This window comes from Ammospiza caudacuta, chromosome 9 (assembly GCF_027887145.1).
Source record: "Ammospiza caudacuta isolate bAmmCau1 chromosome 9, bAmmCau1.pri, whole genome shotgun sequence".
Classification (NCBI taxonomy): Eukaryota; Metazoa; Chordata; class Aves; order Passeriformes; family Passerellidae; genus Ammospiza; species Ammospiza caudacuta.
The window spans coordinates 35,302,418-35,324,121 of record NC_080601.1 but is presented as its reverse complement, the minus strand read 5'-3'; the positions used below and the strand labels follow the sequence as shown (position 1 = coordinate 35,324,121).

The 21,704-nt window shown below is 42.1% G+C and overlaps 1 protein-coding gene across 1 annotated transcript in view; it reads left to right on the top strand.

Annotated features, from left to right (window-relative positions):
* Positions 1-2,500: 2,500 nt before the first annotated feature.
* CPXM2 (carboxypeptidase X, M14 family member 2) overlaps positions 2,501-21,704 on the top strand; it is a 66,085-nt gene continuing 46,881 nt past the window's right edge. The window contains exon 1 of the mRNA XM_058810356.1: positions 2,501-2,943. Coding sequence (XP_058666339.1) covers positions 2,631-2,943 — 313 coding nt within the window. The 5' untranslated portion in view covers positions 2,501-2,630. The remainder of the gene's footprint in view (positions 2,944-21,704) is intronic.

Genomic DNA, 21,704 nt, shown 5'->3' with positions numbered 1-21,704 from the left:
TTTAAACACTACAGTAAGTTAAATAATGATCTGCAGCTAAAGCTTTAGTTACCAAACAGCCAATTCCTTATTGACGTCATGGAAAAGTTTATTTTTCTACTACTTCTTTAGGTATGTGAATATTCATAATGTTTTCAGAAGACTGGCTGTGCTGCAAATGGCAGCAAAATTGAACACATTTTCTGGAGCTTGTGCTCCGCCCTCAGAAATTAGGACCAAGAAGGGAGAGGACTCTGGAAAGGGAAAATGAAGTCAGAATATTTGTGAAATCACTAAGAGGGGATTTCCAGGATATTCAGCCTGCTCCCAGAGGCAGAGGTGACAAAGCCATCTATTACAGATAAAAGGGCCTGAAAGTTTGATGGAAAGCAGCTTTTCCTCAAATAAAGTCTATTTATGTATATGTATAAAATTCAACAAAGCATTGAAAAAGAAAAGTACATTTTATTCCAGTTTTAAAAACCAAAAATTCCTATATTTGAAATAAAAAGATGCATAGTTGTCAGATTTAAAGGAAAAAAAAAAGTAAAAGTTCAGTGTAAAAGTTCAGTACAAAAGTACAGCTGCGTTTTTATAAAAGGCAGGACAACAGACACAACAGCATCACTACATTCCTTTTGGGATAGCAACTAAGAAAGTAAGGATGATCATTGCATTCATGGGACAGGATCACCCACAGCCTGGAAACCAAATATATCACAATATACAGGTACCAAGACATGAAATGATGCTTATTATGGTATTAAAATGATGAGAAACCCACCAAAAATGCGAGCACAAAGCCAGAATAAAGACTGGGGTAACAGATGTAATGCTTTCTCCCAGCTGACTGGACCGTGGCAAGAAATACAATATACATGATGAAAATATAAGCTGGTATTTTCAACACAGGAGTAAGAATTCATATTTCATGTGAGCCAACTGTTGCACATTTCCTTCAGCACTGAAGGTTATTTTAGAGGTATGAAAAAGATGAAAGATAAGATTTTGCTCTCAGACAAATTGATTTCATTAACGACACTGGCTCGCGTGTGTGTAGCACAAAACATCCTGCTCTGCTGGGAAGATGTTTCAGGGGGGAGGAAATATCAGGATTATCCCAAAACAGTGAGAAAAAGGGCCACAGATGAGCCATGGTTTTCCTGGTTTTCAGCTGGGCTGAATCCAGGGAGCTGCCAAGTACTCCAGAAGAAGCCTCTTATAACTTGGCACATGATGTGTGTTGATTTGTATAAGATATAGATAGTTAGTTAATATAGATATTAGTTATAGATATAGTTGTATTAGTTATAGATAATTTGCTGTAAGTTGCTATAAAATAATAAGCTTATTTTAAAATTAAATAATAAGCTTATTATTTCTTTGGAAAAGTGAACAGAAAACAGCACAGAACTTTTCCTGTGACTCTTTCCATATTTCTGCTTATTGATCCTCTTCAGATTTTTTTCCTTTCCAATTAGGAAGTGGAAAAATGCAGCCTATAAGTGTATCTAAAGCTATATGATTTAAAGTATATTATTTGAACAATAAACTATTGTTACTATAAGTTACTATAAATGAATATAGCCATATATACGTAAAGTATACAAACTATATATATATAAATTATATATATAAAAATTATATATACAATTATATATATAAACTATATATATAATTATATATATAATTATATATATAATTATGTATATAGTTTTTATATCATTATAGATAATTTTAATATATTAAATTCATATTAAAATTATATATATAATTATATATATATAAAGTTATATATATTTATATATAAATTGAAATATAGTTTTAGATCTATAAACTAAGTTATATAGAAATTTTGTTGTCATATGGATGCAGACTAATAAAAAGAAGGGGGGCTGAGATTGATGCTTACTGGAGACGGATCCTACTCTGTAAAAGTTAAAAGGAGGGGGAAAGTTAAAAGTTGAAGGAGGGGGAAAGGGAATAACTTTTGCGGAATGAGGATGATTTGCCCCAGTCCCGCATGCCCCGTGTCCCCGGCGTGCCCAGGGTGGCAGTGCCAGCGGATGCCCCCTGCCAGGCTGGGGCTCTGCGTGCCCACCCCCATGTCCCGGGGGAGGGAAGCGCTTCGGCCGCGGGCTGGGAGGAGAGGGCTGCCTGCCAAGCCGCCTTGCCTTGGAATCAGCGCTCTCTTGGATGAGCGGCGCGCAGGAGGAGCGAGGAGTCCGGGCACGGAGCGGGAACCGGCGCTGGGACACAGCGGCACCGAGAGCGGCGGGGCTGGGCAGCATCCCACCTGCGGGCGAGTGTCCGTGTGTCCGAGTGTCTGTGTGTCCGAGTGCCCGACTGTCCGAGTGCCCGATTGTCCGACTGTCCGAGTGTGCGTGTGTCCGAGTGTCCGAGTGTCTGACTGTCCGTGTGCCCGACTGTCCGACTGTCCGAGTGTGCCGTGTCCGTGTGCCCGACTGTCCGTGTGTCCGTGTGCCCAGCTGTCCGTGTGTCCGACTGTCCGTGTGTCCGGCTCTGCCTCCTCCCCGCATCCCCGTCGCGGTTCGGCTCCATCGCCGCCGCTCCCGGAGCGCTGTTCCCGCTGCCCGGACTCTCTCTGCCCGCTCTCCCAGTAAAGTTCGGGACTCCCGCGCACGGCAGCGATGATCGCCCGTGGCCGCTCCGCACTCTGCCTCGCTCTCTGCACCTTGGGGCTGGCACTGCTGGGGGATGTGTCCCGGGCTGTCCCCATGGACGATCAGGATTATTACCTGCAGGAAATCACCAACAGGGATCATTATTACTCCTTTCCGTATCCCGGGGAAGAGTTCTTTCCTTTCACGGAGCAACCCGGAGAGGAAGGACCTATCCGTGCTGCTGAGAGAGAGGAGCAGCCAGGGTTCAAACCGAGCAGGAAGGAGTTAAAACAGAAGAAAAACAACAAAAAAGGAAAACCCATTCTTGAACCGCCACCAGGTAACTTTCCACCTTCTCCTCCAGAGTTTGGAGCCTGCTGAATCTCACGCTGGCTGTGACTTTTAGCATTAATGAATTTCCATTTAATGGCAGTCTTGGTAATAATAACAATAAATGTGGTGGTGGTGATGATGATGACAACACATTAAATTTTAATATCCCACAGAACAGAACTTTTACATACTTTGAAACAATCTCTACTTGAAAGGGAAAGAGTTAAAGAGTCGGAATGTAGTAATTCTGCTGTACTCTGGCTAGTCTGTGGACTTTTCCTTCTTAATTATTCTTAATTACACTTGGCAACTGGCTTGCTGTGAAAGCTGCTGTTCTGTAAGCAAAAGAACAGAGACAGATCTCATAGTAAAAGGTGATTATGTATAGTGACATCTCACCTTATCCCTTGTCACTTTAATCTAAGAAAGGTTTCTGAATTAATTTCACTTCTAAACCTGTGAATTTCTCTGAGATTTCACTTTTAAGCCCTCCAGAGGAAGATATGTAAACAGAGATCTTCCTGGAAAAGACTAAGCCCTAACAAGCTCCATTTATTATGGACCAGTTAAGTAAAGAAATCAAACAGCAACAAAAATGCCTCAAAATAAAAAGGTCACCCTTAATTGCATTTTTGAAAGTTTGCAGAAACTCGATCAGCTTCTACCACCCACTTGTTCCCATTAACACCTGATTGCACCCCAAAAGAGTAATCCCTTCCTGTGTTCCCTGACTGTCTGATAGGTATTTTACTGGTTTGGGATACTTAGGAGTGAGTTTGGTCCATGAAGTGTAGAGTTGTAAAATTTGGGGCCAAATCTCATTTCTCTACAGCTGAACTTTCCTTCAGGAGGAAATTTCATGTTAATGACTGGGGCATATGGCACAAAATCTGTGGTTCAGAATCATCAGTACAGCAAAACAGGGCATCGGGGTTGTAGGGTGGCTTTAACTTTGTCCAGTGACATCCAGCAGGTAACAAACAAAATATTTGAAATTTCATGTTAGCAGTAATAAAAATTAATTAGCATTCATGCAGCAAACATCTGGGCCTTTATACTAATAAATAGTGATAAGAAAGTGTAATTTCTAACATCTGACATTTCTAAAACCATTTGTGGGACAGGCAGCGTGGCTTGTCAGGGTAACTCCAGGCAGAAGTCAAGGGTGGTGGCAGATGTACCTTGTCTGGAGAGAAGAGACACAAAACATCTGTGTCCCTGTCCCCTCAGGGGCCAGCAGCTTCCCAAGGAAATGACACTGCCTGGACCACCTCAAGTTCATTATCTCAGTAGGGTCACTGCAGTCTACGGGAGATCTGAGAATGTTCTTGTTGCAATGTGTCATTTGTTTGGGTTTTTAAGTTAAGGGAAAAGGTTCTTAACTTAAGAACTTTCCACCTCCACAGTCTGAACAGCTGCATTGACAGGACAAGGGGCAACACTTCCCAGTGCCAGAGGGCAGGGTTGGATGGGATATTGGGATGGAATTGTTCCCTGTGAGGGTGCTGAGCCCTGGCACAGGGTGCCCAGAGCAGCTGTGGCTGCCCCTGGATCCCTGGCAGTGCCCAAGGCCAGGCTGGACACTGGGGCAGGGAGCACCTGGGACAGTGGAATGGACTGGATGATGTTTTTAGATCCTTTCCAACCCAAACCATTCCATAAATTCATGACCATGGGAAACACTTGGATATTAAAGCTCTGTAATTAGGTTTTTGATTCCTCATTGTGGTGGAGACAATCGAGATTTCCATCTTGTGGTGGGATGTTCTGTGGTTCATCTCTGCTTTCACCTTCCCTGTTGGCTTTTTCCCAATTTTCCCAGCACTTGGGGATTCACACTTGCTCCAAACATGACACTGATGGGAAGAGAATCCAATCCATGAGGGCAAAGTTTATTTTTCTTTACAGACTGGCATCTTCCTCATTCCCCACCTGCTGCACTGAGCACAGGGGGAGAGGCTCGTGGTGCACCACCAAAAGCAGCTGGGAATGGCTCAATTTCCCCTTCTGCAGCAAGTTTGGGCTCTTTGGACGCAGCTGAGCTTCCAAGCTTTCACCAGCCATGTGCAATAAGAGGTTTCAAAGCCTCTGAGCTTTTAAAAATCAGCCAGAGGTACAACAAGCACCCGATCTCCTCCACCAAACTCCTGCTCCTTGATCCAGGACCTGGGTGATTGATGTCAACTCAGCAAACTGGACTTATTTATCTGGGAAAATTCAGTAGATTTCCCTGGGAGCAGCTGAACAATTTTAACTGCAAGAGGCATCATAATCCCTGAGGTGAACACCAGTGAGGAGAAGGGTCACCACTTGCTACAGATGGGAGTGAAAACAGGAGGGTTCCAGCAGGAAGTGTCAGGCAGTTTCAGCTGCAGTGTTAAAAGTCCTGGCTGTAATATTTAAATTTTCTCTTTTCTCCTCACTCAGAGGCAGGCAAGGGCAAGGTCCTGCCAGGGCAGTAACTGTGATGCTCAGTGCCATGTCCCCATGTCACCAGGGATCAGTTTGGAATGAAGATCTGACAATCTGGCCCTCACAGAGATGTTGAAATACTAATACATACCTATATTAACTCACATCTGCATGTTAAGAGGCCAGCTAGAAATAATAATAGCAGCTGTCAAACAAGTATCAATAATAATAACCATAAATCTGGCTGGGTAAGAATGTGTCTTCTGCTTACATGTACACAACTGTGTTTATGCATCTCTCCAGAGGTGGAATTAATTTATTGGACATGCAGTAAATACCGAAATTTGGGGTTTGTGAGGCTCACTGGCAGCCAGGACATGTGGGATTAATTAGCTGCAACAAACAATGGCCTGGCTGGGAGCTGAGATGGGGAAGGAGGAGCAATGGGAATGTGTGATGTGCCCTTTGGCTGAGCGGCTGGTCCTGATCAACCCCAGCTTTGGATCAAAATGGAAATCAAATGGAGCAGTCTCAAGGACATGGCACTAAACAGATGACACACACTCCATTTATTTCAGCTAATTACTGAAGGTGGCCAGAATAGCGATGTTTTCAGTCTGTGAAATGTTAATGTAGAAAGAAATCCAGTTGACGCCAATGGGTTTGCAATTTTTGGTTTAAAATATTAGAATCAATATTTGCAAATAGTCAACTCAGGTAAAAGTTGAAAGTATCAATCTGCCTCTTTGCCCTTTAAATGCCTCATAAATTAAGTGGTGCTAGGTCATCTTTGGGAGGCAAACATTTGGATTGACAGGTTTTGTGCATATAAACAGATTTCCATTTTCTAATTCTGTCCTTGTTTGTATAGGCCTCTGTCCAAAGCCCAATCAAATCAGTGGAAAGAGTCTTGTTAACATCAATGTTTTGCTTTTATGAGGCTTTTAATAGAGTCTGATGGATGGTGCCTCAGCTACCATCTGTGGGGCAGATCCCTTCAGAGTCTGGGGGTCTGACTACAGGCAAAAATTCATCATCAAGAGATTTTATAGGGCTGAGGTGCTCAATAAACTCGTCAGTGTAGCCCAAGTCTGCCACAGCAAAGTTTGTAATTATTTTGATTTGATCTGCAAAATTTAAACTTGTAGTTCTTGTAGAGCCATACTTCAATTCTGAATGTATTTAGAAACTAGAGGAGTGGTGTTTATTTGTATGGCAGTGCTCAGAGTGGGGCTTAGAGCACATTTGTTCTGTATTTCACAGATCTCCCAGTGTTTGATCTCTGCACAAGCCAACATTTGTCTGTGTTTAGCTGAAATCAGGATTTCCTTTGCCTCATCTCATTTGGTGCTTTCCCCAGGCTTGATGAAACTCCTCGGATGCATCAGTGTTTACTTGCCCCATATTTGTTTATTTTTCTGCAATCTTGCCACCTGTTCAATAATGCAATTCTTAAGGGTTTGGTTTATTTCTTTTTAATTCTGTAGTGCACAGGATGGGCCAGGTCTTTCCTGTGAGGAGGAGGAGGAGTCAGTAAGGGAAGGCAAGGAGAGGATAAAATGGACAGTGCAGGCAAACATGGAAATAATCCAACAGAGAGAATGTGAATTTATAAAAATAGACCAATAGTACTTTAAGTGAGATGTTTATCAAGATAATGAAAACATGGAGAGAGATCAGTGAGTGAATGAGGAGGGAAAGCTGAATCACAGGGATGTTATTCAGGAAAAACTGGAGATATTTTGGTGTGAAATGGGGGCGAAGTTCTGAGGAGTGTGTGAAGTTAAAAACATGACAGGTTTGGGGTGTTACTGGCATCTGTGTGGTGGTTTTGCTCACTAGAAAGAAGAAATGACAGAATGATACAGAAGGCATTGAACTGACAGCTGAAAGCACTTGAGACCTGGTCACGAAGACACAGCAGCACAGAATTCCTCATGAGCTGGGGAACCCCCAGTGCTGATCTTTTCCAGTCCTTTGGTGTCCCCTCTCTTAAACTTTCCTTCTCTGAGCAGCCCAAAGTAGAGCTCTCCTGTGACCTAGAACACAGACTTTAATTTTAAAGCTTTTGTTTACGCTTCTCATAATGGGAACTCCTAAGAATGGACTTCCTGGCCCTAGGTGGGTATCCCATGAATTTTAATATGACCTGTATTGCATCCTAATTGCCATATGTGACAAGCAATGTGGCTTTTAATGAGTTTTCTTTCATCTACCAGCCTCTATTTTCTCCTCAGCATTTCTAAAATATGCAGAATAATGTAATGTGCACCATTCCATTTAAGAGCCCATCCTTTAAAGAGTGTCACAACAAAAGAGGACAAGGGATTACTAAGAATGAATAATGAGCAATACCCTCAAAATTGGCCAAATCTTTTTGATTAGCATCTTTCCTTACCCATGGCTTCAATGAATAATGTAACATGAGAAAGAAAAAAAAATGGGAATAAACACATTTGATTATGCCAGAGAAAACCACTTTCAAAGATAATTCTTCCAGCAGCCTTCTCTGAATTCAACCTCATGTTTAAGGTGAGAAAAATGTCTCCTTAAAAACACATCTTTAAAAGGGGGATGGTTTCACTGAATAGATTTTAATATCTCAACCTGAGCCTAGAGCTGTTCCTGAAATGCCAGCAATTATGAGACACTCATTAGCTGAATTCAGTCTTGGGGTTTAATGTTATTATCTGTTCAGTGAGCTGGCTAGACAGGTCAATCCCATGGCTCACAACCAAAGTTCACTTATTTCTTTTGGGTTTGGAATGAAGCTTTCTGTCAGCTATGTGAGCTTCAAATCTGTCAGAAAAATGAAGTGGTGGAAGTAGAAGCTGTGGTGCAGAAGAAGTAATTTCCTGAATTTTCTATATCTGACCTGGGATTTTAAAGTCTTGCCCAATTCACTGTGTAAAAAGCAAACTACCAAAAGACTGGTGGTCAGAGTTGAGATTTAAATGTCATATTCACACAGTGGTTGCTTGTGACCTGTTGCTTTGCAAAGGATGCTCTAGATTTGATCTTCTTGTTGGACCTCTGGTGAGGTGATGTCTTGTGGGATTATTTGCTCTATGGAAATACAAATCTGTGCCTTTAATGCTGGGAGCTCCAGGAAACAAGTAAAGCTCTGATGCAGTCAAAATTTCTTGCCTTTTAAGATGCACTTTTAAATTCAGTGCCTGGGGAATTAAATGAGGATGTTTAGAGGAAACTGTCGAGCCCAAAGACAGGTCTCCACCACTGCTGCTGTCTGATTATTTTCCTGATGAGGATTCCTGATCCACAAATTCCTGCATCGTTCAGGGTCAAGCCTTGCTCCAGAGGAGCCTTCTTGTGGCTATTTCAACTTCAAAAGGTGTTTGGTGGGGTGTTTGCATATCCAATCAAGCCATGAGAAACACTGACATCAAACCATTAGTAAAACACACCGCAGTGCTAATTCATTATTCCTGATCTAGACACATTTGTAATTTCCTTGTGGCACAGCAAAAGGACTATTTCTGATTCCATCCCCTGTGGTTTCAGCATCCCAGTGTGAGCAAGAACAGGCTATTCTGGATGTCTGCTGTGTGCTGCAAGGGGTGGAGCACTATCAGATTGGAGCAAGGCTTTTTATTCCTCCTGCACGTGCCAGGCAGTGCTAAATCAACTTGACAGGTGTAAAGGGAAAACTGTTCCTCTTTCCTACCCGTGGCTAAAAATGGCAACGAAAAAATAGGTGAGAAAAACAAGAATAATGAAGAGATGCCAGCTGGTGACTCAGGGAGTCAGAGTGCCTGTGAAGGCATCAGAGGGAGAGTGTGTGGGTCACTTAAGGCATCTTCAGAGCACTTGGGCTTAGCTGCTAATCCCTCCAGCCCTGCTCTAATTAAATTACAAAGGATGTTCTGGTGAGTCCGCTGATAGATATCTGAACTCCTCTTTTGGACAAAAAATGCTTCCCTCCTGGTGGGGAACATCCTGGTGTTGTGGACATCCATCTCATTATGGCTTAAATGGAGACAAGGAAAGACAAGGGGTTCATTCCTTGTTTGCTCAGTGATTTACATCATTTTTGCAAATAAGAAAAGGCCTTAAAGTGATTTTCTGATTCTGGAGGGGTATTTAAAGCAGCTCTCTTATAAATGGGAATCAGCCCCAATACACAGTGAAGTATATTTTATAACAATCCATTTCAAAGAATACATGGGATAACACCACTTTGTAAGGAGGGGAGAAACTCATTTTACTCTTGGCTTAGGAAGAGTGAATCATTTTCTGTTCTGACACATGAATCCCCCCAAACCTTCCCTGTCTGGGCTCTGTGGGGCTGCCTTGCTGGGATTTGACATTGCAGAAAAGTGAAAAAAAGCTGGGAAGCTCCAGAGGGCCACGGTGACTTCCAGTAGCTGTGACTCACGGCTGGAGCTGAGCTGATTTAGGAGTGAAAGTACCCAGATATGGGATTTATCTTCTGTTTCTTTGCGATTAATTACCTGTAACTTACAGATCTATAAATAAGAGTAAAATAAAAGACTTTTGTTCATGCTTTCACAGAGGAATTAGCAGGATGCTGTACTTGCAAAAGTGCTGCTGCATCCAACCTGCCCAGCAAAACGCACAGTAAAAGTTGTGTACATAAGTTAAACAAAGATCACAGTTACATGTCTTTTTACTCTGCTACACAGTGCATCTGCTCTGTAGATACTGACATAGAAAATATGACTTTCAAAGTGGATAGTGGAAGTGATTAATTGAGGTTTTTTTATACGGGGGGTTAATTACTTACAGATTTATTTTGTGGTTTGCTTTTTTTATTAATGAATTGCCAGACAGACTTCTGGTGTGACTGTACATCAGCCTGGGGCTGCTGGTGAATTATTTAAGGTATGTACCTGGCAAAACTCTTCTCCTACAATCAACGTGATTCCCAAAGACCATTTAAATCCAACTGAGATCTTCCATGAAGTTGATGGCAAAGAATTATGTGTATATCTATAGTTTAAAACTTTAAAAATATGGGAATTTTGAAAGTTCTACAGTGGAACTCAGTTGGATAAAGCACCAGAGTCCTCTGTTCCGGTTGATTTTTTCTTTTGGACCTCAGCAGCTCATCCAGAAAGTGGATGACCTGGTAGACCTGGGTGACCTGGTAGACTTTCCTAAATCTGATTTTCTTGCTTAGCTTATGGGGCTTGAGTGCTTCCTGTAGATGATTTCTTCCTTACTCTCCCATGTATCACAAATTTGGTGGTTTTCTTGTTGCTTCCCCTCATTTTGGCTCTATGGGATCAATCCTTCTGACTGGGACCTCGAAGAGATCCTGAGGGTGAACCCCAAATGTCCCTGCTTGTCTTCCAGGACAGTCCCCACTCTCCCCAGATTTGCTTTTTAGCTGTTTTCTCATTTGAACTTTAGAAAGCAAAGCAGCTTCCCATTTTAAGGGGGTTGTGTTTGAGAGGGGGAGCACAGAGCCAGGCTGAGCATCCCCTTCCTTCTCCACATCCAGAACTGAGGGGAAATGCCAAGCCCACCAACCATCCTGGCATGCTAGGACAAGGTGTTGCTTGCACCTTGCAAACTGAAACCCGTCTCTGTCCCTCTTTCCCAGAAAGCAGGGTATTTCTATGTTCTCCCCTTCAGGGATACAGCAGTTTTTGGTGACAGGTTTATGGCTCCTCACGACTTTCAGGGTGCACCTGAAACATCTGTCAAAGGAAGGGAACAGTTCAGAGTATTTTGGAAGAGCTGGTCTCAGACCTGGCTGTCAGCACACCCTGCAGCACTGGTACAACCACCCCTTAGGCCAGATTGGCTCAAGCACACCCCTTTTTTCCTTCCCCAAGATTATTTTCAATAGTGTAATGAATTTTCCTCATGTACAAGACAGAGGATGTCTGAAAACAAGGGGCCAGATCTCAACCTTCCCAAAAATGCTTCACCGACTGATAACAGAAACTGCAATTTCAGCAAAACAGCCTTTCCTATGTGATTGCCCAAAAGTAGAACTTGACAATGTGATTTTTCTCTTTTTCCCCCTTAATTGCTCAGGCACTGAAAAATACTGTTAAAGGTTGGACTGGATGATCTTGGAGATCTTTTCTAACCTGAATGATTCTGTGATTCTGAGTTACAGAAGGCATTTCAGAACGAGTTAGAATTGTGTTTGCCATCACAGGCTGGATGGGCAGTACCCTATCCCAGGGGACAGACCCAGCTTTATCCCAGAGTGGGCAGACTGCACTATCTTTAAATTCCAATTAAAAATTCCAGTGAGAGCTCTGCCAAAAGTAAATCTGGTCTGTATGGATGGCTGCTGGGGAGGCTGGGATTTCCCATGGTAAAAGTGGAGTGGATTTGGATTTGTTAGAGGATGGGGCTGACCCAAGAAGATGGGGATGTGTCCCAGCCTTCAGTGATGTCCCTGGAGCAGGAGGCTTCCCCAGGCGAGGCCAGAGCTCTTATGCTGCTGGGGAACAGAGTGATGAGGAGAGGAGTAGCCAGGCCCAGCACGCGAGCTAAAACAAAGAGAAAAGTGTCTGACAGCTCTCCTGGGGGATATTTTGTTCCTCAGACTCCTCTGGATAATTCTGGATCCCAGCAGAGGACTGCAGTCCAGAACTCCTGCAGGCTCCCCAGATGAGTGGCTCAGACCTAGACCAGTTCCTCTGCCTTTCATCAGATACATGGAAGTGACAAAAAGGGACCCCAAAAACCTTGATTCCATCTGGTGGTGGAACAAAGGATTGGGGAATCATTCGCAGAGTCAGAAACGTGAGTGATCTCTGAGTGTTCTTCCAAAGACCTTTGGAAATGCTGACAGGGTCCAGGTGCTGCAGAAGCCAAGAGATGGATGAAAGGCACGAGCCCCAGAGAAGAAAATGGATAAATCCCAAGCTGGCAGGAATGAGGGGTCTGAGGCTGGTACCACATGGAATCCAAAATCCTGCAGACACATCTGGTTTGTTCCATACCCCAAATATGTACTTGGCTTTTTTTTGGTGCTTGAATGCATGTCAAATGGCAATCAGACATGGAGACCCCCCTGCTGTCTGACAAGAGGAATAAAATGGGAAACCTTAAAAAATATTTTTAAAAAGTGCTAGTGTGGAGTTAGTGCAGATAAAATGCCACAGAACTCTCTGAAAAAGGGGACAGAAAATAGGACAGAACTTTTCCTCTGCAACTCTTTCCGTATTTCTGCTCATTAAACCTGAATCAGATTTTTTTCCTTTCCAATTAGGAAGTGGGAAAATGAGGAGTAGTGTGCTCAGGGAAGCTTGCCTTGAAGCTTTCCCTATTCCACGGCTTTTCAAGTGCAGAATACCTGTACTTAACAAATACTTTTGGCTCCTGTGGATGGGAAGGAGGCTGAACTCTCCAAGGCAGCACTGGAATTAACAAGTCCCAAATCATGACCTGAACTTTTCACATTAACACCTTGATGTTTTGCAGTGCAGATGAATCTCTGGGTGACAATGTGGGCACTTTTCTTCAGGGGAAGGATGTCAAACCTCACTGAGCAACTGATAAAAATTAGATTTTATCTGAATGCACTCCTGAGCATTCCTCCTTGTGTCCACAGGCTGGGAAATGCATTGCCTCCAGCTTGCATTTTTGGGCCTTTTTATAAATTTTATTTTTGGACTTTTGGGCTTTCATCCTGGAGCAGGCAGAGGTGAATGCAGCCCGTTTTATACTCACTTATAACTCATATTCCAATTCATTTGGAGCTCCTGACACACTTTGCTTTGAACCAGTGAGGCCTCCAACGTGCTAAATGTGGAGCCTGTGATTCTGAGCTTTTGCTGGACCGCAGCTGAATTGTTAAACAAAGCAGAAAAGATGTTTGGACAGAATGAATTTGGGAACTGTAGGAAGCTGGAATAGGGAGAAAGGAGCTCTGAACATTTGTGCTGGAGAGGTGCCCACCCTTGGAGATATTTGTCTGAACCTTGCTTGAACTGCTTTATCTCCTTTGCTCCATAGCTTGGAGCTGCAGCTTCACACCAACTTCCCAAGCTTCAAACCTCCCCTGCAATCCTCCCAGAGGTCCCCAAAAGCAATGTCTGACTCAATTTTAGCATTTCTCTTCCTGCAGACAGGAAACTCAGAGCCTTGAGAGAATGCTGAGTGTTCAGAATTTAAAAGGTAATAACCAAGATTTTAAATCCACAGATACCTGGTGCTTGCTTGGGCTTGAGGCATTTTAAAACTTATTTATTGGGTTATTTCTGTTAGCTGACTTTTCCATGATTGGTTTGAAGGCAGGTAGAGAGGGGGAAGTTGAACAGAGAAACTCTGGTGTGTCCAAATGTCATCTTCACAATGGACACATGAAAGCTAAAAATTCACCTGAGAGCTGAAATCCTTGGGAAGACGAGCAAAAACTCAGGGAATCACCTGCTGAAATGTGGGAAAGGGAGAGCCTGGCTGCACAGAGGGTTTTCTGAGCTCCTTAGGAATCATTCCTTTAAAATTACATTGGGGAGGAACTGATTCCCTTTGCAAGCTGGGCTCTGTCCTTGGGTTTTCCCCGTTCCCCATGGGATTCCTGTGCTGCCCTGGGGTTTGTGTCCCCTGAGTGAGCCCAAACGCCAATTTCAGATCTCCTCTTCCCAAGGAAATCCTCTCTCATGCACCCCTACAATTCCACTCCTCTTTTCTTCTTTATTTATTTCTGGGGTTTGGTTTGGGGTATGGCGGTTTTGGTTGTTGGGGTCTTTTTTTGTTTTGGTTTTTTTTTTTTTTTTTTTTTTTTACTAAAAGAGGGTAGTCACTCTTCAGTCCAGGCCTGGATTTGATTTTCTCAGATCTCAGAGATTTAGATATCTTTTGAAATGTTGCTTCTTGATGCTTTGAACTCTTAAATCCTCTGCTCTCAGGGTGTTTCTCAAGGGTGCAACAGCTTGGACATGGTGGGCTTTAAAGGAAACAAGAAAGCTCTGTTATATGAGTTCCTAAATCTTCTGCTTTTCTGCACTTCTGGATATATCTAAAGAACCTCTGGTTATTTTCTATGTGCACCTGGCCAAGTTTTTATCCCTCCACTGAAGCAGTTTCCCACTGTTTGGGATTTAAATGTATAAGTTCTTTCTGACATTTTAGTGCTGTCTTAGTGCTGTGTATCAAAGAATACTCAAGAATTCAGAGAATTCTGTGGATTCAAAGAACATACAGTCCATCAAATGAATAATCAGTTAAATAAAAAAGAATAATTAAGTGAGAAGCACACAATCCAACCAAACTTATTTTTGCTTTTTACCCTGCCCTAGAACTTACAAACTGATTCATTTTTAAGGGTTGGGAAGGAGTACAAAGCTTGAGTTCAGGTTTATTGTAACCATACAACTTTCCTCTGGAATCACTGCCTGAGCAACAGCTCCAGGCACTATGAAAACTTCTATGCCTTATGAGAAGTGTTTCGGTTTATTAATTTCTCTTATTATTTCCTATGAATTAATAACAACAGATGTGATGCTAGAAGGAAAAAAAAAAGTGTCTAAATGTGTAAACTTGCTAGAGCAGCCACACCAGGTCTTCATAAAACTCAGACCTTACACTTTATAAAAGATTTTAAAAGCAAGCTGGATTGGTTTGAGGTATTTCCTGTCACAGGCTCCTTATATTTATCCCAGATGTGCAGCCTGGCAGAGGCTGGGCAGGGAGGGAGGGCAGGGTGGCAGCTCTGAGGGAGCCTGGGGCTGGGGCAGAGCGTCCCAGTGATGCTCCTGGTGCTGCTGGGGCAGGAGGGGTGGCAGTGCCAAGGGTGAGCCTTGGCTTGGCAACCCCAGCCCATCCTTGGCGGTGTTGCTTGTGTGTTCAAACTTTCATGTCAGCACTGAGCAGCTGCACGTTGTTGGGAAGATTTCAGATCCAAAGGATGGATGGATTCCATCCATCCAAAGGCTGAGTTTTTCCCAAGGCAGCATGTCGGTGATGGAGAGAGGAGAAGGGGTGGCAGTGCCAAGGGTGAGTTTTGGCTTGGCAATCCCAGCCCATCCTTGGGGGTGTTGCTTGTGCATGGAGCTGTGTTTGCAGCCCTGTGTTCAAACTTTCATGTCAGCACTGAGCAGCAGCGCGTTGTTGGGAAGATTTCAGATCCAAAGGATGGAAGGATTCCATCCATCCACAGGATGAGTTTTCCTCGTCCATCCAAAGGATGAGTTTTTCCCAAGGCAGCATGTCGGTGATGGAGAGAGACAGAGAGACTGACTTGGTGATCAGAATCCCATTTTATTATGGGATACAAGCACTTATATACTATTTCAGGGAGACCAGTAATGTACCAATCTCCCTGAAATAGAATGTAAGTACTGCAATGATTCGGTTGAAATCACATACACAAACTTATGCATTAACCACATTTCTTGCTTGCAGAGTTCAATGGGATTTTCTTTATTCAGTAGACCCATGTGATTTAATGCAATCCAGGTCTAATTTTCAAAGTTCTGTTTGCTTTTGCCAAAGCATCCTGTTATAAAATCTCTAATGTTAACCAGGTCCAAAGTGCATCATCTGTGTTGTGTCCCCCAACATTCCAGCAGCAGCAGAGCAGGGCTGATGATCCTCAGAAGGATCAGAGGGATGATCCTCACCCAGCTCTCACTGCAGATACGGACTGCTGCTAGTTTGCTCTCTGTTGGCGTTTGAGTATTTTTAACTTTAATAATAAAAATATGGAAGGTGACATCTCAACTCTCAGCTGACTAATGAGTCTCAGCTGCCTAAAGCACAGCTCGTGCTGCTTCATCAACGTGGCTCTGGAGGTTCCTGGTTTGCATCAGGAGCCAAATCAGGCAGCTAAAAGGGTAAAAAACACCCTATAAAACCCAAAACTGAGGAGCCAAGTGATTCTATCCACATCCATGATTCACTCATGTTTAAACTACATCATCAAAGGAAGTTCACGTGTATGTTTCAGTGTCATTTTCAGCTCATTTTCTGCCTTGTTGAGAACTAAAATAATGTAGTTTTGTCTGTGCTGGAGTTGAACTGGATTAAAATTTGAATAACATTAAGTGGAACTGTCTGGGAAGCTGCTGATTTCAGTCCTTCTCAAGTGTAAATTTAGCACTTGGGAGTGGAGGTGACTGTAGCAGTGGGGATGAAATTTAATGGCTCCTCACTGCTAATGAGAACTTTACAGTTTCTCAGGTTTTTCCTGCTCCATGTGTGTGGGGAGGGTGGGAAGGTGAAAGCTGGGTGATATCAGAGTAGTGCCATTTATTCCAGTGGAATTCGGTGTTCCCAAAGGATTTCTGAAGCTGTTCTTGTGGGTCTCAGCCCCAGGTGAGCAGTTCTGATTCTCAGGGTGGAGCATTTACAGCCCCTTTCCTGTGTCTTCCCACTTGTATAATTCCTTTGGACCACCTCAAATCCATACTTTGAGAATGGCTGTGTTGCAAAATCCTCAAAAAACAGCCAGAATGTTCAGTAAATGTATATTTCTAGGACCAGGAGTTGTAGATACTTTCCAGTTTATTTATGTTCAAGGAATTTCATGACTGTGCTGTCGCTCTGCCCAGTGAATTTTCTATACCAACTATGGATATATTGGATATATTTACTGCTGTATAAAATTCCTGGAGGGAGAGTGGAAAAATTGCACCACAAGCCAGTTTTATGCTCATACTTCTTATATATTTATCCTATTTTTGGTAAAATGCACTCAAATTGGATTGCTTATATGGTTAAACTTGAGCACTTCTAAGATGTCTCATTTATTGAGCCAGGGTTGTATCTTAAGATCAGAGTTATTTCTGTCTTGGTTTTATACTTGTTCATGGTATTCCAAGTTTTAATGTTTATTTTTGATGGCTGCAATTAATGCTCTGAGTGTAGAATCTCTGCTCTTGCATTACACCTCAGTGACCTGGTATTTTGAGCTATTTCTGGCATGAAGATGTGTTTTTAATGGTAATTTTTGTCCTGTACCCAGCCATTGTGCAAGTGGTCTGTCTCGGGTTTGTTCTCCATTTTTTTGGCTGCCTGTTTGTTTGGCTCTGGGAAAAAAAGAATGGTTCTCATTTTTGATGGCTGTACTCAGTTTTGTGGCTTTAGCTGGAATTACAGAAACTCTTCACCCTGTGCTTCAGAAAAAAAAAAAAAACATCAGAGGAGGCATTTTAAAATTAATAGCACAGAACTCAGCCTCATCAAAGCTCATAATAGAAGTTAAGAGCTGATATGATATTTTTCAGGCTGGGTTCCTTTGGCCATTAAAAAAAATATGTTTTTTTGAGAGTGATTAAATTAAATACTTTGGAGAGAGAGGGGAGATCTTTGCAGATCTGGGCACAAATTGGAGGGCACCTTGTGCCACATCACAAATCCCATCCTGTGCCAGGCTGGTGGCAGCAGAAGGCAGCTCAGGGAGTGAATGTGATGTCTGGAGTTTAGATGAACCTCTTGAGTCTGAAGGCTTGGCCACAAAACCCCCAGGCACTCTGGAACTGCTGCCTCCAGCTGTGCCAGCAATAATAGAAGTTTTCCTGCTAAATGTTTCATTGCATCTGCAGCCAGCCACAACCTGGGCTTGTGAGAGAGCAAAAAATGTGAAAAGTTAATAAGAGAAAATGAAAAAAAAGTGCACTTTCAGAATCTCATTTGGTTGCATGTCAGACCTGACCTAAAGAACCCAGAGAATCCTTCATTTATTCTTTATTTCTTTTTAAATCTTCAGGAGCAATCACAAGTGTAGGTTGCACTGCTGTGGTAAATATTTCCTCCTGATATTGAAGACCTCAATGCAGCATTTGGTGCTTGTCCTGGAAAAATATACAGCTTTAGTGCAACATTAGCCAATAATTAATGTGGTCTTAGGACAGGAAATGTTGGCATCTCCTTAATTCTTTATTTGATCTTTGGCCTGGGACTGTAATTCAGCGTTTCACCTTCTGTGCAGGGGATTTGTTGTAAGTGCACTTTGCTTGCTTTGCTCTCACAGTGCTCATGGGTTTTTCAGAAAAAGCAAATAAAAGCAAAAGGTCTTTGAGGAACTTTAAGCTGCCTCAAGATGCTGCTTGAAATGATCTGGGGTGTAGGGTGGCTGTGGCCTGAATTCAGGTCAGAAGAGAAACTTGTTATTGTTCTTAGCAGCACTTGATATATGAGCAGAGTCAGAAAAGCACCCAGACTGAAACCCATGGACATTTTTCCAGGGAAAAGCAACTGTGGAGTGTGAGTCATGAACATCTGTGGGAATTTCACACTTCCATGATCACATCATCAAAACAGCAACATTGAGACCAGATTTGCACCCCTCCGTGCCCTCATAAGTAAATATAAATTATTTATGTAATATATATATATATATATAAAATTATTTCAAAAATTGAAAACTTTATTCTGTTGAACTCAGCCCTTACAAAGGCTGTCAATCACAGAAACATAATCAAAAGATATTTTCAGCAAGGTGAAGGTTGTCAGAAATGGTCTTTTGCTGTTATTTCACCTTGCAGGTGCATTGCAGTATTAAAGTCCTTTGCCTACCTGCGACCTAAGCAGAACTTTAGCCACGGAAATTCGACTGCCAGAGCTCCCATTAAAAGTTTCTGCTGTTTGAAGATGAATTATCAACCACACTTTTCATAGGAAAACCTCTAAATTTAGCTGCTACGGCAAAATTTATGATATTGGCCTCATTAAGAAATTTTTGTGTGAGACCATCAAGACCTAAGAATAGTATGAATGGTACAACGAACATTAAAGTCCTAATTCCCACAAAATAGACATTTATTTGTGTGCTTAATTTACCTGTATCTGTAGGTAAATTCACAGTTTTGCCTCTTAATGGCATGTTGAAGTGCTCTCTTTAAACAAGATTTAAACCCTGTATCTCCCCTGGGACAGGAGATTGTCAGGCTGCACAGAGCTGATATTTCTCCATTTCCAGATCCCAGTATCTGTGCTCACGAGGAGTTAGACCAGCACAGACTTGCAGGAATTGAAGAGGGTTACAGGTATGGCTTTTGTGATATGGGCTGAAGAGGAAACATGGTGCTTCTCTCTGCCCTTCCATTTGAAAAGCTGGAATATACATATTTATTTATTTATTTATTTATTTATTTATTTATTTATTTGAAAAGCTGGAATATGTTCCATTTTGGAACTTATTCCAAAATTGATGGGAAATTCTCTTTAAGTAAAAGAATTGTTTGCCTGCTTTGCCTCTGAAAGAGGAGGACAGAACGATTTCCTAAATGCATCTTTATTGGATACAAGAGCCACGAAGGCAGTCTGGACTTATCTGGCATTCTTTATTTAGACCAGAAGGAAATAAAATAAATGAGTAACTTAAGTAACAGAGATGAGCACAAGTGTTTTCCTGGCCTGCTCCTGCAGCTGTGTGATGCAGAGCAGCTGAAATTGCAGCACAGCAGCTGTAATTGCCCTGCAGGAGTGAAGGAAGCCAGGCTGGCTCTGCAGAAGGCGGGGTTTGACCAGGGCTCCAATGGAAGATGCTGCAGCCACAGGACAAAGCCATCGTGAGGATGAAACTGCTTTCAAATATCCCCCCACAGTGAGATTGCAAAGTGAGCCCCTGCTGGCTTGGGCAGGGAGCTCAGCTGCACACCCAGGTGCTGTTCCTGCTGTAGGCAAACCTGGAATAAGAGGCAAATTCACATTTCAGGAGATGAAATGGAGACTGAACTGGTTCCTGGCTGTTTCTCCTGCTGATTTTAGGGGACAGGGATTTCCCCCAGGTACCAGAACTGCCTTGGTGCCCTGCTGGGACTCCTGGGGGAAGAATAATTGGCAGTAAAGGACACTGAGATGTGGCCATTCAGCATTGCTGCAGGAAACCTCACAAGAACACACTCCCACAGACAAATGTTATTAACTCTGAATCCAAGCCCTGTCTCTGTTTACTGGAATTAATTCATTTGATCCAGACACCTTATTAATGCTCATTTCTAAAGTGAACACCTATCCATGGCTGCAAATCACACACAAAATCATGTTTGGATATGGACCAGGAGGGAAGAAATGTCCACAGCAGCCCCTTCACTGCATCTTCAACCTTAATGTTTGCTTTTTGTCCCTCTAAACCAGAAATGCTGTAGCTGCATTTATTTATTAAGTTCTTATGTACACAACACGTGTATTTCAATATCTCAAAGCCACAGTTGAATTCCCTGTGTTTTATAATGATTAAATTTTCAGCTGGTTAAAGAAATAACCAAATAATTGGGTCATTTCCAGCTGAATCCATTATGCAATAGATTCACACAATCTCTGGTCATTCCTGCTGTCCAATTTCTGTGGCTTCCCCAAGGTTTTTTCAAACTGGCACAGAGAGTACAAAATCATTAAGACAGCCCTGCTGATTGGGTGGCAATTTTCATTGGTTTGTGAAATATTTCTTCAAGTTAAATAAAATGTATTAAAGCAATCCTTTAAAAAGTAAATTTTTATGAATGCCATAAATCAGTTTCTTTTCCTGTATGTTTTTCAAAACTAGGCTGTCCTGATTATCTCCAGTAGCTCCAAGAAGCAGGGGACACACACCCCAACAAAATAATTTATCCAAAATTAAATTCTCAGTATGACCCAGAATTATTTTTTTTCAGTAGTGATATGGCAACTTCAGGTCGATTTTGTTGTATTAAAATGAGTAAATTTGAGGTAATCAGAAGAAGCTATATTGAAAAATTTGTCCCCACCATCTCTGTACATTACATGTTGTTGTTTTAGTCTACATGCTTCTCTTTTCATCCCTTTATTGATTTTGGAATTTGTATGCATATGAAAAACATTTATATTCCTAAAGTGCTAATATTCAAACAATATGACTATTAAGAGAAAACATAATTTTATTTTAAATAAAAATCAAAAATTTTCTCTTGTGGAAAACTGCATGAATCCCAACATTGAAAATAAATAAATATCTAAAGGTCTTTGAATGCAAATCCTGCTGCTCTGCTCCCAGTTTGGGATGTCCACTGGACAAAGAAGAGCCAACAGTGGAAGAAAGTATTTTCATTTATTTTCATTCAAGTATTGAATGCACCATGCACCATGAGGGTGATTTCCAAACCTGTCTTGAGGACCAAACTTGTTAAAAGAGGCAGGCAGTTCCCAACAATGTAATTTACTCCCAGAGGAGATCTGTCAGAGCCTGACACTTCCACTTGGAGTATGATGAAAGATGCAACACTCTATAAGGAAATGAAATTAAAACAATCAGACAATCATCCCAAAATCCTCCCAGCTATTCCTTCCTCTGCCTTTCATTGCACATCCTGTTTCTTCTCTGTTTTGGATAATTTAATTGAAAGCTCTTTGAAATGAGGAGCTGTCTACATTTCAGCTCTTATGTAACACTAAGATCACTGTTGGTACTTCAGAAAATATATTCATTTTTACTTTGTGTCT